We start from the raw sequence: 16,452 nt of genomic DNA on the forward strand, positions 1-16,452 counted from the left end.
GTAAGCACGAAGCGGAATTAAACAATGTATGAGTTGAAGAGTTACTCTCATTAGAAGGTGGGCACGGGTGATCAATCCGCTCTTCCTCCTTTTGTTTTTTGCTCTCCTCATCATCTTTTTCATCCAATGAGCTCACAGTTTCATCAATTTCTTCTTCCATAGACTCCTGCAAAATATTAGTATCTTCTTGGACAGCGGAGTATTCCTCAATATATTGTTTAACGTGGGTATTAGAAGCATAATTATCATATCAATATTTAAGTATAGCAAAATTTTCAGATTTGTGAAAAGTAGCATCATACTTTTCAATCAAAGAAGCAATTTCATAAGCACCCTCAAAAGCAACAAATTCTTCAATTTGTTGAACATCATAGTAACTATAAACACCTTTAGCATAAGAAGATAAGATTCCATTATCAATAAACTCACATTGGTAGGGAAGGTGTTTCTTAGGGTTTTCAGAACAATAAGTAAAATCATATAATTCACATAAATTCCAAGCATAACATTGCAAACGTTGAATTTGACTCCATAATAATTTCCCTTTTTCAGATATACGGTGTCGCACATAACAAGCATGCTCATCTAAAGATTTGCCCTCAACTAAGCTAGTTTGGGTTTCGGCACGAGCACAAAGGGATCGAAGATGATCCAAGTAAAAAGCTTCAGCAGTGTGATAGATTTTGAGTGGTTCTTCAACCATTGGTTCAGTAGGTACAACTAATTTTTTTGGTATTTTGCGTTTCCTACCCATAACTAAAGATAGAAAACAACTAAGAACAGCAAATAAAAATTACTTAGTGATAAAGCAAACAAGCACACACGAGAATATTCACCCCACGCTATTGCTCCCCGGCAACGGCGCCAAAAACAGGTCTTGATAACCCACAAGTATAGGGGATCGCAACAGTTTTCGATAAGTAAGAGTGTCAAACCCAACGAGGAGCTAAAGGTAGAATAAATATTCCCTCAAGTTCTATCGACCACCGATACAACTCTACGCACGCTTGACATTCGCTTTACCTAGAACAAGTATGAAACTAGAAGTACTTTGTAGGTGTTGTTGGATAGGTTTGCAAGATAATAAAGAGCAAGTAAATAAAAGGTAGGGGCTGTTTAGATAAAGAAACAACAAAGTAAATATAGCGAGTGTGGAAAAGTGGTGGTAGGAGTTGCGAAATTGTCCCTAAGCAATTGACTACTTTACTAGACCGATAGCAAGTATTATGTGGGAGAGGCCACTGCTAGCATGTCATCCCTGACTTGGAATTCTATGCACTTATGATTGGAACTATTAGCAAGCATCCGCAACTACTAACGTTCATTAAGGTAAAACCCAACCATAGCATTAAGATGTATTGGTCCCCCTTCAATCCCGTATGCATCAATTTCTATGCTAGGTTGAAGCTTCTGTCACTCTTGCCCTCCAATGTCCTATCAACATACAACTAACCCTAGGGTGTGATCCACGCGCGCAATCATATGATGGGCACCAAAGGACAGCAACATAACCACAAGCAAATTAAATCAATCATAGCAATTCATCAACCACCGATAGGACAACGAAAATCTACTCAGACATCATAGGATGGCAACACATCATTGGATAATAATATGAAGCATAAAGCACCATATTCAAGTAGAGGGTACGGCAGGTTGTGGGAGAGTGGACCACTGTAGATAGAGGGGGGAAGGTGATGGAGATGTTGGTGAAGATGGCGGAGGTGTTGGTGTAGATCGCGGTGATGATGATGGCCCCCCGGTGGCACTCCGGTGTCACCGGAAGCGAGGGAGAGAGCCCCCCTCCTTCTTCTTATTCCTTGACCTCCTCCCTAGATGGGAGAAGGGTTTCCCCTCTGGTCCATGGCCTCCATGGCGTGGGAGGGGCGAGAGCCCCTCCGAGATTGGATATGTCTCTCTGTCTCTCTCTGTTTCTGCGTTCTCAGATTCTTCCCTTTCACCGCTTCTTATATTCCTGGAGATCCGTAACTCCGATTGGGCTAAAATTTTGATAAGATCTCTCTCCGGAAATTAGCTTTATTGCGGCGAAAGAAGGGCACCAACCGCCTTACGGGGTGGCAACGAGGGTCAGGGGCACGCCTGACACCCTGGGGCGCGCCCCCTACCTCGTGGGCCCCTCGAGCATTGTCTCGCGTGGATTCTTCTTCCCAAAAATCATATATATTCCAAAAAAATCTCCGTCAGTTTTTATTCCGTTTGGACTCCGTTTGATATGGATATTCTGCGAAACAAAAAACATGCAACAAACAGGAACTGGCACTGGGCACTGGATCAATATGTTAGTCCCAAAATAGTATAAAAAGTTGCCAAAAGTATATGAAAGTTGAATAATATTGGCATGGAACAATCAAAAATTATAGATACGACGGAGACGTATCAACAAGCTTGGGGGGAGGGATGAGGAGGGTTGACAATGGCGTATGCGAGGTTTTGGAAATGCTCAATGGGGGTGAAGGGCATGAAAATGTTGGAGAAATCCCGACGGTGCCTAGGAGGAGAAGAGAGAAAGGCGGATTGGGTTGCGTCCGAATCAGTGGATTCCTCCCCCGATTCAAACTCAACCTCGTCCGGGTCCTCCTCCTCAAAGGCCTCATCGTCAACTTCCGTCGCCGCGGTCTGCTCCGGGAAGGTAAAGATGTGTGGTGGGGATGCATGGGCAGGGGACGGCGGCCGCTCATCCTCGGAGGAGGAGAGCTCCAGGGGGATGAAATCAGCCATGGGGGGCGGAGCGGGCTGGGGAGGCGGTGGGGGGCTCAGGGCAGGTTGAGCGAGAGGAGGGTTAGGAGCAAAGGCAGGCGCAGGGTTGAGGAGAGGCAAGGGGTTGGTTGGGGGTAAAATAGTCGTGCACCCATGCTGGGTGTGGCCCACACGCCAGCATCGGCGACACCTGACGGGGTCTCGGCAATCGTGAACTTGGTGGTCAAGAGCAAGGCATCGGAAGCGCGGTTCATGGCGTTGAGATTTTGGGCGGGAGGGACGAGCTATGTCGACGCATGCAGGGGGGTGCATGCTATAAGAGGAAGCAAGGAGGGCATGGGCATAAGATTCCAACGGCCCAGCATGCGGGCTGCCGGCGTGGGAGAGCGACAGTCGAGGCGGCATCAGGCAGTCGGCCTCGGCCTCGCCGTTGTCACATCCCGTGGTCTGCGGCCGGACAGAAGGCGTGCTGCCGTGTACCTCAGGCTGACGATGGGGAGAAGTTGACCACGGGAGTGGGCCCAGAGGCCGCGGCAGGATCCCAGGGGCAGAGGCATCAAGCATGGGTCGCCGCCTGCGAGGAGGGAAGCCAGGGCGCCTCGGGTTGGCCGAACACAAAGGAGCATGCATGCGCCTAGCGGCCAGCGATGGCGTGGAGCGGCATGCCAGTTGGACCAGCTGCAACGGGCCAAAAGGGAGAGCCAGGATACCAGTGGCTGAAACGTCCAAAATGGGAGGCCGGGATGCCGCATGGGAGCCAGCGAAACCAGACGAGCTACGTGGTGGCTTAGGCGGAGGGGGCGATCGTCCAAGAAATTGTCACGGACAACGCTACAGGAGATGTGCAGGGTAGACGTTGGGCAGGGTCGCGACGAGGAGGTGACGACTGGAGTTGCCAGGCCCGCGTCAGGATAGGGCAGGTACGGATTCACACACGGGGCAGCAACACAGTCGACGCTCCAAGTCGCATCAGAGGGGGATGACGGCGGGGGTTGACATGCCCGGGTTTCAGGGGCATGGAGGAGAGAAGTGTGGGCAGCAAAAAGACGAGGCAGAGGCAGTCCAACAGGGGGAGGATTAGCCAGGAAACGAACAACTAAACCCTTGTAGTTAATCCCCATGAGCGACAGAATGAAACTAGCAATGTTACGATTAGCAACGGTAAAAGAGAATAAGCAGTCGCTAAATTGAACAATTAAAGGGTAAGCAAAGGGCGAGCCAATCCAACCATTGAGCAAGGCTACGACGGCGGCGGAGGCGCCGGCAGCAGGACCTCCAGCCAAACCATGGTAGGCTAGGAAAGGGCGGCGGAAAGGGGTAAACATACCGGAGAGGAGAAGACTGTAAGCGAGTATTCGAGAAGGGCCTCACCGGGCGAGCGGAGGGGAGGGCCGACGGCAACGGCCGCCGTTCCCCGCAGCACAGTCAGGATGGAGGAAGCCAGGAAACCGCCGCAGAGCAAGACGCCCCCGCGGATGTCCCCAGCGCTGGCGGCGGAGATATCCCGAGGGGCACCCACCGCGGCGCCAATTATGATGGAGCCCGCCGAGACCCCCGCAACTGCAGGGCTGCCCGCCCGAAAGGAAGGAGAGGGGTGGCAGGCCAAGCCCATGACGGCGGGCTGGCCGGCCGAGCTGGTGGCCGCCATGGCCGGAGTGGCCGCCGGCGTAGTCACGTGGTTGTCGCCTATCCTATCGCCAGAGGCCGTGTTCCTAACGAGTTGGTAAGCAAATAGGTGCTTACCAAATAGAGTTACTCCCTCCAAACCAGATTAATTGACGCAGCTACTATACAACCTCTATACAATGATGTATAGAGGCTGCCTCAGTTAATTCAGGTCCGAGGGAGTACTAAAATATAGGCAGGTAAATCACGGGATAACCTATTATTAGAATATTTATATGTTCATGTTGAGCGCACGGGCAATTATTAGTTATATGTACAAAAACAACCGGGAATGTGCAAGATATGAGGAGGGTAGTGCAGCACGACAAACACCCAGGCCCGTCCATTTTCTTTCGAGCGCTCACCAACAAGCTACCTATCCATCTGCTCCTCCTGGCATCTGGGGAAGAGGCACGATCCCCTCCCAGTCATGGCGCTTAGAGCAGCCTCGCGCCGTTGCCCGTCGCTTCGCTCACGATCCACGAGCTCTCTGGAGTTCTCTCTTTGCCTTGTAACAAGCAGCTGCTGGTTCTTACTCTGTAAGGGCATACACGACCGCAGTTCTGCTCGGAGTGTACACCGAGAAAGAGCGCGGCCTGTTGTCATGCGGATGTTCCTGCAAGGGCATCAGCAAATGAGAAGTTGATTCAGATTTGTAAGCAGTTGAGTCAAGACGAGTCAAGTAACGCTTGGGCCCAGACTTACGGTTGTGAAGTAGTCGACATCATGATCAAGCCTGCTGAATCCACCAAAGAGTGCATCGTCGGAGTCTAAGGCCACCTGATAAGAAATAGCAGAAACTGTCACAAACCAACTAAACCCAGTGGACTGTCCAAATGGGGCTGCTCTAAAACTGCTAGGATGATTAGGGTAGATTCGGTAAACAGTTCCAGTATTAGAGTGAGTCCAACTGAGTACAAAGATTGTAACAAACCCTTAAGTAGATAATATGAATGAATAGTAGATGTGCTTCGGGGATGTTATATGACTACAACAGCTCGAGCAACAAATTCTTTTCTTTACAAATTATCATATTCTTTATATTGATAGCTGCACGACCAACAAACTCTATACATGTGGACTTAAAAGTTGTAGAAGCCCCCACTAACCCTACTGGTGAAGGGTGGACAATGCAAAAGCAAAGCATACCTTGTACTTCCCAGGCCTGGAACACCCAACACGGTAGTCAAAAAAGCTATTGCTCCAGTGGAAGTTGAAAACAAATACCAAATCTCCTCTTTCGAAGATGATCACCTTATCTTCCTCGTGTTTCCGTGAAACATACTGGTGCTCAGATGTCATAAACTGCAGTTACATTGTCAGTGTTGGTATAGGTATCAATACACTATCGCTCAAGAAAATAGTTTTAATTGGTGAAGAGCAATTCCAGCTCCCGCCTTTGCACAGTTTTCATCTCATTACAGAAATTAATTCTACACTTTTTTGACCATTTGAAGAGACTAATGTTAAACTGTGACTTGTTATGCAACAAAGACAAACCAGTGACATACCCCATATTTTTCCTCAAGATGCTGCATTGCCTGATCGAACTCTTGCATACCACGATATCTAAGAAAATCTGCATCTCCCTACAAAAAATCATGATATTCTTAATGATCAACAACTCTTAACACATATTTATGTTAACGTCTACAAAACTACAAAAGCAATGTTGATCTTTCCTAACAAACATTATGATTTCATCAAGAAATAAATGGCCGATAAAGATCTAGTGAGGAAATGTAATAGCTAAGCTAAAACTTACAAGATCAAATCTACGGCGGCATTTATCATAACTATTGTTATTTCCAGGGAGAACTTTGCCGGTTGGAAGAGTTTGCGGACCTCTTGGAAAATCTATCCATTCTGCCAAGTAAATAGAAGTTAACTTCCTCCTTGGAAGCAACAGATTACATAATACATACAATGTGAAAACAAAGCATGGTTCAAATTACAGTAAATCACAACTATGCAGAATGCAATTAAAGTTGTAAAGACTGACCAGGATGCCCAAACTCATTTCCCATGAAGTTAAGATAGCCTTCACCACCTAAACCCATGGTGACAAGCCTGATCATTTTATGTAATGCTATGCCACGATCAATGCGAGGAGTTGAAGGCCTATCCAGAGCCATGAAATCATACATATCCTGCACAAAGAGAGCTTGATATGTTCATGCTGTTCTATGCCAGATCAATAATTTACAGCACAGTACCAAGTATCAACTGTCCTGGAATGGAACTACACTGGTATAAAAACAACTGTAGTTATAAGCACAATATGAGACACTTTTGTTCCCTTTGGAGTCCCAAAAACTCATAAAATTGGAACAGAATATTCCTCTTAGTGTGGTGGTCCTGACTAGAATAATGTGACCGTTTCCTTTTGAATGTGTTTCCTTACAGCTGCCACTAGTTACAAAGATGGCGTCATAATAAAACCTCAAGGAGCGTGTAGATGCAGACTTCTGACCAAACTTCCCAGAGCAGTTACTAAGCATATCTCCAAAATGTATGTTGTAACGAGGGCTCGACCAGGAATCTACCCAAAATCACTCCTTTAGGCGGCGTCCAAGAAACGCCAAAACTATTTCAGCCTTCAGGCACTATGGTAATCATTTAAGAAAGCACCAGGTGACTATACGTCTGTATATTAAAATTCAAGCAAATAATTCGTTGGGTTTTACCCTATTAATAAAATTTGCTCAAGATTCAGATAATAGATCACACAGCTACACGTGACTTTGGCTGGTCTCTGAAAGGGATGAGCAAATGAACGGTAACATAAGCAATCAAAAAAATAAGAACAGAAATTTGCACCATAACAGTCAAAGTTCACAAGCCGCCACAGTACCACATGGTACGTTTTCAGCAAATTTTGCTCAAGTAACAGTTGGGAAATAGCTGGTGATGGGTGACGCAGCCAATCTTTATCACAAGAAAACACTAGCAATCTGATGAGACAAATCAATTGTGTAATTCTTTTGGTCCAAAAGTAACAGCTAGTACCTTATCCATCAACCAGAATGCAATAGTCTTGTCACCAACTAGTGCTTGATCATGACTTTCTGCATAAGTTACACACTTCTCAAGCCACCTTCTATTTGTTAGGGTGTGCACAATATCACCCATTTTCCAAGATTCGTCACTTTGCCTGTGTTAAAGAAATGCTAAATTAGACTGCAGCATATTTGGACACTACCAAGAATGTATTAAGTACCAACAACTCACAGCTTCGAAAAACATGCTAAAAGTACTCACACACAAAAATAATGATGTAAAAAAACTGAGAACAGCTTTTGTAACAGCAGAGAACAGCAGCAGGAGCACAACATTACGAAAAGAGGGCAGAAATCTCTGGTATCCACCAAATTGGTTGAATAGTTAAGTTTATTATTGCCAATGTATCGAATTAAAATTTAAATAGCACAAAGCAGAACACAGATCATGACAGATTGGCAGCTGTGTAGTAGTAATTTCATATATGTGCAGATACAAATATACAGCAAGCAACAGAGACCACTATAAATATTTGAGCTTTAGTCGCGTTCCTGCGTATCTGGATTTTTTTTACCGAGCCTTTTGTCAGCCTTTTCAATAATTACAACTAGATATGCTACATGACCCTGTATATTCCTTTTGTAAACCTAATAACGATTTATTTTATCTGGCTAAATTTATTACCTACTGCCCATGCTTATACAGGACAAAAGGTGAACACAATTAATGACCACAGTTTATATACCTACTTTCCCCATATACGGATATAAATAATTATTGTTTCTGAAAATATTGCTAACTGTGTTGACTGGCCTGCTACAGCGCAATGTACAATGTCCAGCATAAAGACACTAGCCATTACATTTCTGAGATTTGCTATTTAAACCATGTATGACTTCTCGTATACAAGCTGATAACAGGAAAATGTCTAGATATTCACATACATATTTTCCTTTTACCATTTAGAAATTGTAATCTAGATCATTGTGCGCATGTAATCACCAATATTCCTGCACTTACTTGAGGAGTTCAATCCATTTATCTGCTACAGCCATATGCAAGCGATAGTCAAAACCAACACCACCATCTGGAACAGGGATGCAAAATGTGGGCATTCCACTGACCTGAACAATTTCACAGTTACACAAATTAGAACTGTGAACAGTTAATGCTGGCAGAAGTGGAACCTCATATTTTCTCATGAGTTGAAAGCTCAGGATTACTTGTTTGCGGATGTTACACTAACAACATACAGTGAGATTCCATAGCAGTGCAGGAATTTAAGTTAAACCATGTTGCTCTTGCTCTTACAAATACATGTACAGAACACACTGAAGTATAATTTCATGTCCATGGGAATAGCCTCTCATTTCTGAAGCGTTTACGGAATCTAAGTTAGCCTTCTGAAGCAATTGACAAGGTTGCCCATTTCTAATACAACATTAGTCACACACTCCCATTTACTGAAAAACCCAAACAAGCATACTATCAAATAAATTACAGCCATCAAAAAATATGCTCGTAAGCTTGAATGGCCTTGCACTTTTCAAATTACCTAAGTGATGCATTATCATACAAGGTATAAATTAGCATTGTTATGAAAAGAGAGATCTTACCCCTAACAAAAAGAGTAACAGCCTGATCCCAAAATAAAACTACTTAACTGGTTAAAAATCATAAATACTGTAAGCACTTACATCTTCACCAATGGATACAGCATCAGGATAAAGTCCATGAATTAGATCGTTGACCAGCATCAAGTAAACTACCGCGTCAACATCAGTAGCAAATCCAAAATACTCGCCATAGTTCCCAGTAAATGTCATCTAGAACAAGAAGCAAACTTAGAAGAAAAATAAATAATAATCACTTCGAATCGTCCATGATCTCATCAGGTAAAATTGTACAAGCGTACTAGGGAACTATCTAAGACTCCGTAGCACAAGTCCTGATCATGATACATGTTATGATGCATAGCAATTATTTCAGTGCCCTAAAAAAGTTACTGAAACCACTTGATGACTTACTTGTAATCCATGGTGAGTATACATCATGGAGGTCACCCCATCAAATCGAAATCCATCAAACTTATATTCTTCAAGCCACCATCTCGCGTTTGACAGTAAGAATCTCAATACCTACATAAGAATAGAATATCGACATGTGTAAGAACAGATTTAACAGGAACAGTTAGCCAAATATGGTGACAGAAGTCAGAGCTACATACTTCCCAACTCCCATAGTTGAATAGACGAGAATCCCACATCCAATGATGGCCACGTGGACCACCGTGGAAGTAATGTGTATCAGTGCCATCGAAACCATTCAAGCCGTCAAGGGTATTATTTGATGAATGACTGCAGGGTACACAAAATCATTGATGAAGCAATGCAACTGAAAAAAAATCAACCAAACCAAGTAGAAGTAAAAATAGATTAGGTACAAACACATAAATATGAAAACAAGTGGCTAAAGCAAACAGATGGTCTGATACATATTTGGTGACAAGGTCTGATTTTTTTGTTAAAGTGTTGACATCTATCTATATTATTTGATGTTACCGAATATAATCAACCAGTATGGACTATCCCCTCTGATCCAAATTGATTGAAGTTCTAGATTTGTCCTAAGTCAAACTTCTCTATATTTGACCAAGTCTGTAGAAAAATGTGCTGATATCTACAACATCAAAGGTGTGCTAATATAACAAAATAAAAATTGTGAATCTAATGAAACCAATTTGGTGTTGTAGATGTTGATATATTTTTCAGTAGACTTGGTCAAACTTAAAGAAGTTTGACTTAGGACAAATGAAGAACTTTAAGTAATATGTTCAAATGAGTTCAACAGGGAAGTAACATCTAATATGAAGCTGGCAAGTGGGGCCTAGCTACTTATCAGTGAGGTATTGCTGTCAGTTTTCCAACTTGCAAACTCTATGTAGTGCCACGAGTACATGGCCAGTTGATTAATTTTCTTGATAGCATCTGAACTTCTCAGTCCACATCTATGGCATCAAATCATGTTGCCATTACAAAACGATGTTCTTTGAAACTGTCAGTTTACTAGATGTACCAAATACATTTGATGTCCAACTGGTTTAATACATCTGAGAAAAAAGAAGTCATGTAGCACAATTATATAGAATGGAAAAATACTCGTCGATACGGCCCTGCCATTTAGAATACCAGATAAACAGTAAAGCAGCTAAAATTAATTGGACTACTTACCTATGAACAATATCCATAAGAACAAGCAAACCAAGCTCATGTGCTCTATCGATCAGGGATTTTAAGTCCTCTGGAGTTCCAAAACGGCTACTTGGTGCAAAAAAATTAGTAACATGGTACCTGGAACAAGCCAACAACAATAAAATGGTCATACAAGTCAGAAATACCAACTGTTGTTGTACTATATGTCTACTAAAGAATTATATCCAAATATTCTATGTGCACGAAGCATTAGGATGTAATAGCTCCAAATGGGTGAAGAGGCGCATACAGAAAAAAGAACAGAAAAAAATGGATTGTGTGAATACCCAAAGCTCGCATAGTATGAATGCTCCTGGATTGCCATTATCTGCACTGCATTGTATCCAAGCCTTTTAATTCTTGGCAGCACCTCATCCCTAAAATTAGCATATGAATTTATCTTCGGTTCCTGTGCAAGATCCCACTAAAATATTCAGATGCATCCTCTAAGTATTGTGATGATAGAATATATTAGCGATGCCGCAAGACTCAAGTTTCCAAGTAGGTTACAAAGAATTAACTATATCCTCTTCATAATGGGAGATCCCTACAATGCGTACACCTCAGAACAATGGAAGTTTTTGAATTGCTCGCAGAATACAGACCCCCCCCCCTCTCTCTCTCTCATTAATAAGCTAGGAAATGGCTTGCTGGAGAACGGCCTTACTTGAACAGGATCTGTTCAATAGGCTCGTACCGCTGCATCCTTTACCAATAAGGAGGCAAGCACCTCAGTCTGGTTGATGCATTCTGACCACTGGGCCAGAGCATGATTAACGGCCAGGATTCCTCTGATGGAGGCAATCCGACGGCTGTAGAGGATCGTTCCTGCCTGCCTTCTGCCCTGTGCAGGGTGGCCCATAAATGATTCTAAGTTACTTTGCTCTGACTGACTTCAGTCTGTACAGCATTTCCCTCTCCTATAATGAAAAGCAGAGCTCCTGCTGTTAACCGTCAAAAAAATGGCTTGCTGGAGATGCTCCAATGCGATATTTCATACATCCTAAGTGGGAAACCCTAACCATCTTAAGCTAGTAACATGGTTACATTATACCGAGCTATTGCAATAACATTAGAAAATAAAATCGAGGTTGTCACGTGAATGCACCATGTTATATGTTAACAATACATAACAGAACTAAAAAATCCATAGAATAGACCATCAGACCAGAAACAGGTGAAATAACTTATTGACATACTGGGCTGCTCATTCCAATGTGTGATTCATAAATCCTCAGTGACTCTGGTCGTTTAGGTTGAGGATGTTGGAAGACATACTTCTCCTGCATTTGCATGTAAAATATCCTTAGTAAATGGTCACAAAAGGTCAAAATGGAATATCCTAACCAACAGAGAACACATAAAAGAGCTATAAGATCTTAAGTCACACACAAGCATACAAACATCACCATGGTTGCTTGCCCCTTAGCCCTTAGAAGGTGAATTAATGCATATGTCACTTCCAAATTCTAAAGTATTGTCTTGACTCACATGTCAGTGAGACACGAAATGGGTATTAAAAAACCGTAACACTGGAAATTTCATTTAATAATGTAATGGAGATCGATACTTACCTCTTCAGGTGGATCATAATATATGCCATTGAATGGTATTTCACCTGGAGCCTGCACAGAGAACTTGATCCAAGCAGAAATTGAATCCTTCACACCAGATGGAGTATCCATCCGTATCTAGAAAACAGAAAGGCAAAGGGACCCTTAGTGGGCAGAGTTCGAAAATGCTACATGCTCAACTAAATAATTGGCCAGCTTACCTTTACACGTGAGCCATGAGGAATAGCTGGGGATCCATCAGCATTGTTAGGGAGGAAAATCTCCCAAACACCATAATCATCCTGAAAAGATCATATCAAATATCGGCATCAATAGGAGCAAACCTTCACTGATAGCATGGAAATATGCTCATTGTAGATGAAAAAACACACATAATGCAGAAGGTTCTACCAAAGAATGGGAGTGTTGCACCTATTCATCCATCCTTAATATACTCATTTTCAATCTCAAAAAGATGGACCAATTTCAGTAGAATCTTTAGGCTGAAGCTTAAGACACTGACAAATTATACCATTTTGATATGATATAGTTGAGGCTCAACTTTAAGGAATGTGCAAACAGCAAAATAAATACAAATAGATGTATCAGTAGTTATGAAGCAAAGGTGGAAGATTGCCAAGCTGTAGACATACTCTGGTCATAGTATCTGCATTCGGATTCCAATTGTTGAAGTCACCTACTAATGCTGCAGACTGTAATAGGATGCAAAAGCCAGATCATAAATTTAGAGCAACTGGTCAGTATTCAGTAAGCTAAGTTGTAAGTCCAGTAAGCTAGTTGGTGAATAGTGTGACCATTAACAATGAATTGGAAGGTGTCTGTTAAGACTTAAAAGACGTACATGCGCTCCAGGAGCCCATTCTCGGTAAGTGATACCTTCAGCACTGGAAAATAGGGGAAAACAGGAACATAAATTTTCTTATAAGATATGCAACTAGACAATACCTTCAGCACTGGAAAAAAGAGAGGCGAAAACAGGAATTATAAATTTTCTTGTAAGATATGCAAGTAGACTAGTGGAGGCGCTTCATAATACTGAAGCTTTAAATTTACCTGCGGGTAAATCCAAGCTTTTCATAACCACGAGAAAATGCTTCCAATCCACCTTCATGTTGGTCAATAGCAGCACGAATTCTCCTGTATTCGCTGTATCTGTTGAATCCACGGAGGCATACCCAAAATCATTCAAATTTAGCAGTGTGTTTTCCCCAAAACAAAGAGGCAACAAAGATAAGAAACTAAGTTGCCCAACTGGTAGATTTTTTTCCCCAGGAATTTGGTAGAGGAATTAGCAAAGTAAAATCTATAACCCATCTATCACATTTTAATCAGTTTGCCACTCTGTAATTGCAATGATCAGAGACAGTTATTTGTATCGTAATTATGAGCAAATTGTAGCCATCAATTATACATCTACGTCCCAGCATATTCTCAGACCATGAGGGGAACTGTAAGAAATAGTGGTCCCTAGTCTTTGTCTCTTTGATGTTCCCCAAATTTGCATGACGAAAGGACCTTAATTCAAAATGAGCGAAAGTAGCGGGTAGGCATTACCGGTAGTCAAGATGGCTCCGAAAATCTTTCAGCGTTGGGTCAATCTCGTATATTTTCTGCCCATCTCCTGGTTTTGGGACAACTCGCGGTTTCTCCCCCACGACTAGTTCCTTAACTCCTTTGGTTACACCATCAGTGATTGTTTCCACAATGCCTTGAGTCGGTTCTGAAGATTCAAGTTTTTCTGCAGTCCCCCCTGTCATGTTTACTTCAGCCGTTTGCTCCTCGATGTCTTCAGGTATCTACAGCACGAAAATAGCAATTGTAGAGCAGACTAACGAAACCACAAACAGTGCATTATTTCGTGAAGTTCTTGCTAGAATGCACATCCATCTGAGTTTTCAGTGGCCCAAGAGCCAGCACGGGGCCACGGCTAACAAAATGCACAAGGCAGTGCAGTACTGCACAATGCTGATAGAAGAAGCTCAAAACCTGACGCCTCCGCGGCTTGGTTTCATCCGGCATTTGGTAAGTGAATAACGATTGTATGAAGATTTCCCGGCACGATGGTGTGTACCTGTAATTCTTCAGGTTGCGCCGGACTTGCCAAGTCGTCGCTCTCACCGTCAGGCACCAGGACCTTCCCTGGAGAGGCCGCGCGGCTCAGGACGGCGCCTGCAATGCAAGGATGACTACAATAGTGAGACAATGCTACAACTTGCAGTTACAGCAAGAACAGAAGAAAGAGTGAGAAAATATCAGAATGGGAGGAGATGATCAAAGCCGTGATAACACCAGGGCCTGGGTGACACTGACGCAGGCGATCGCCTAATCCAGCTATCTCTCTCGTTGATGGAGATCAACTGGGGAACAGCATCGAACAGGCCATGCGCGCGCAGATAGGGAGAGAGAAGGGGGGCAAAAATGGACGGGGAGATTGGAGCGAGCGAGCGAGGCGTACGAGAGGAGTCCTTCTTCCTGAGGAGCAGCGACGGCAGGTCCACCCCGCCCCTCCGCTCCGAGCCGGATCGCGGCAGCAGTCCGCCGCCGGCGCCGGCGGGCCGCGCCACACCGAGGGTCGCGCCGGACACCGCAAACGTCGCCATCCCCGCGCAGCGAGCGAGTGAGTCGGTCAGTGGCCCAGATCTCACTCAACCCGCCGGCCGAAATGCAGCGCGGAACCCGAGTGATGGAGATATTAATTGAGAAGCGATGAGAAGGGGGAGCAACGTGTGCGGCGGGGGTGGAAGCTGGCGGGGACGGTGCAGTGCATGGGGATGGGCGGGGGAGAGGAGATAGACGCCAAGCCGGAAAGGGGCCCCACGGGGAGTGTGTGTGAGTGAGTGCGTGCGCGGCGTCGTCTTCCTCCCTCGTGCGCGCGCGCAGAGGTGGCAGCGACGGACGGACGGTGGAGGCGACGTTGCGTAGGGGAGGGAGGACGGGATCGCAAACCAACGGCTGGGAGCGCCTTTAGCTGGCCATGCCGTTAGCGGCTTCTAGTAGTACCCTCGTTTATATTTATTTTGTTTACAAAAAAAGTACTATTGTCTCCCAGACAAAAGCAGTTGGTGACGGTGGAGTGTCTCCGATCATCCAATCTGCACGCATGCGGCCCAGCTATGGCATTTTCGTAACAAAAAAAGACCACACCACTCTGCTCCAAAAAAGAATTTGTAGGGTACATTATGTAATGTACATATATGTAAATGAAATATGCATACTTTCAGTGTCATCCTCTTTTCGACTCGACAACGTAAAATCCCTGGGATGTTGATTTTCATTTCTTTGCTACCACCTCGCATGGACTCATAGGTGCATTTTTCATTCCTCAAATCTTACTAGGGTACCTTGGCACTAAATCCATGACAACACTGCTCATTCGACCATTAATCCCACGTAGCGATATGTAGTCCACAAGTTCTCCTTGTTGACACGGGATTAAACTCGAGGTTCGACGCCGAGCATGTCTCAATAAAGCAGAATGTCATTTCAGTGTGAGACATCGTTGATGACTTCGTCAATTTTAAAACTACACGGCACTAGTTTTTACTGGACACTGTTTAAGCGTGCGCATGTGTTTAGGTTGTACTCTTATATCTAAAAATGGTGAAATTGCTCTTATAACCCAAAACAACCTAGGGGTAAGTCGTGTGATGGCGTATTAAAATTTTATGAATATGTTGATTAAATAGATATATAGCATTGTAGTTCTTGCAAGTTTGAAAATGCCTTTATAATTTTTGTCCTCAATGATCATTCAGTTTGCAAATTTTTTGGAGCATTCCCATAAGATTTTTGACCCTCATGTCGGTTCTTTCCGTATGTATTGCATTAGTTTCTCATAAATGAAGGTACTAGATTCCTTAGGATTTTTAGTATTATGCTAGATCACATGAAAACTCGTAGGAATAGGAGTGGAGACGGCATTCCAATCATTTACCTTTTTCTATTTACTTGTTTTGAAAAAATTGTAAACCGAATGAGCCCTTTCAAGCTCTGTTGTAGCATTTTTTGAAGAATCTAGAAAAATGTGCCAACAAAATGCATCCATTGTGGTAGTCTCCCTCATACGCGCGTTGACATGTGATTTTTTTTTTTTTTTGCTACTTGATGTTGATCCGTAGAAAAATGGAACTATCATATAAGTTCCGGAAAACCTTCGGTTTAATGTACGATGGCATACCTCCACCATGTACTAGGTTCCTTTTTTCCGCTACTTGATATCGACCCATGATATTATTTTTTACAAG

The 16,452-nt window shown here is 43.6% G+C and overlaps 1 protein-coding gene and 1 non-coding gene across 2 annotated transcripts; one reads left to right on the forward strand and one right to left on the reverse strand.

Annotated features, from left to right (window-relative positions):
* Nucleotides 1-4,588: 4,588 nt before the first annotated feature.
* On the reverse strand, nt 4,589-14,991 carry LOC543419 (1,4-alpha-glucan-branching enzyme 2, chloroplastic/amyloplastic). Its single transcript, XM_044601480.1, has 22 exons — nt 14,664-14,991; nt 14,280-14,377; nt 13,763-14,004; nt 13,262-13,360; nt 13,050-13,092; nt 12,841-12,900; nt 12,409-12,489; nt 12,209-12,325; nt 11,834-11,917; nt 10,922-11,043; nt 10,614-10,733; nt 9,611-9,740; nt 9,411-9,521; nt 9,081-9,209; nt 8,404-8,507; nt 7,393-7,537; nt 6,386-6,533; nt 6,149-6,249; nt 5,895-5,972; nt 5,533-5,688; nt 5,089-5,163; nt 4,589-4,999 (listed from the first exon to the last, which is right to left on the reverse strand). Exons 1-22 carry the CDS (start codon nt 14,806-14,808, stop codon nt 4,916-4,918), a joined length of 2,472 nt encoding a protein of 823 aa, XP_044457415.1. The 5' UTR covers nt 14,809-14,991; the 3' UTR covers nt 4,589-4,915.
* LOC123038547 (small nucleolar RNA U3) lies at nt 11,292-11,501 on the forward strand. The gene has a single exon (XR_006417930.1). It is a non-coding gene; the product is annotated as a small nucleolar RNA U3 (small nucleolar RNA).
* Nucleotides 14,992-16,452: the final 1,461 nt, after the last annotated feature.

Source organism: Triticum aestivum, chromosome 2A, assembly GCF_018294505.1.
Source record: "Triticum aestivum cultivar Chinese Spring chromosome 2A, IWGSC CS RefSeq v2.1, whole genome shotgun sequence".
NCBI lineage: Eukaryota > Viridiplantae > Streptophyta > Magnoliopsida > Poales > Poaceae > Triticum > Triticum aestivum.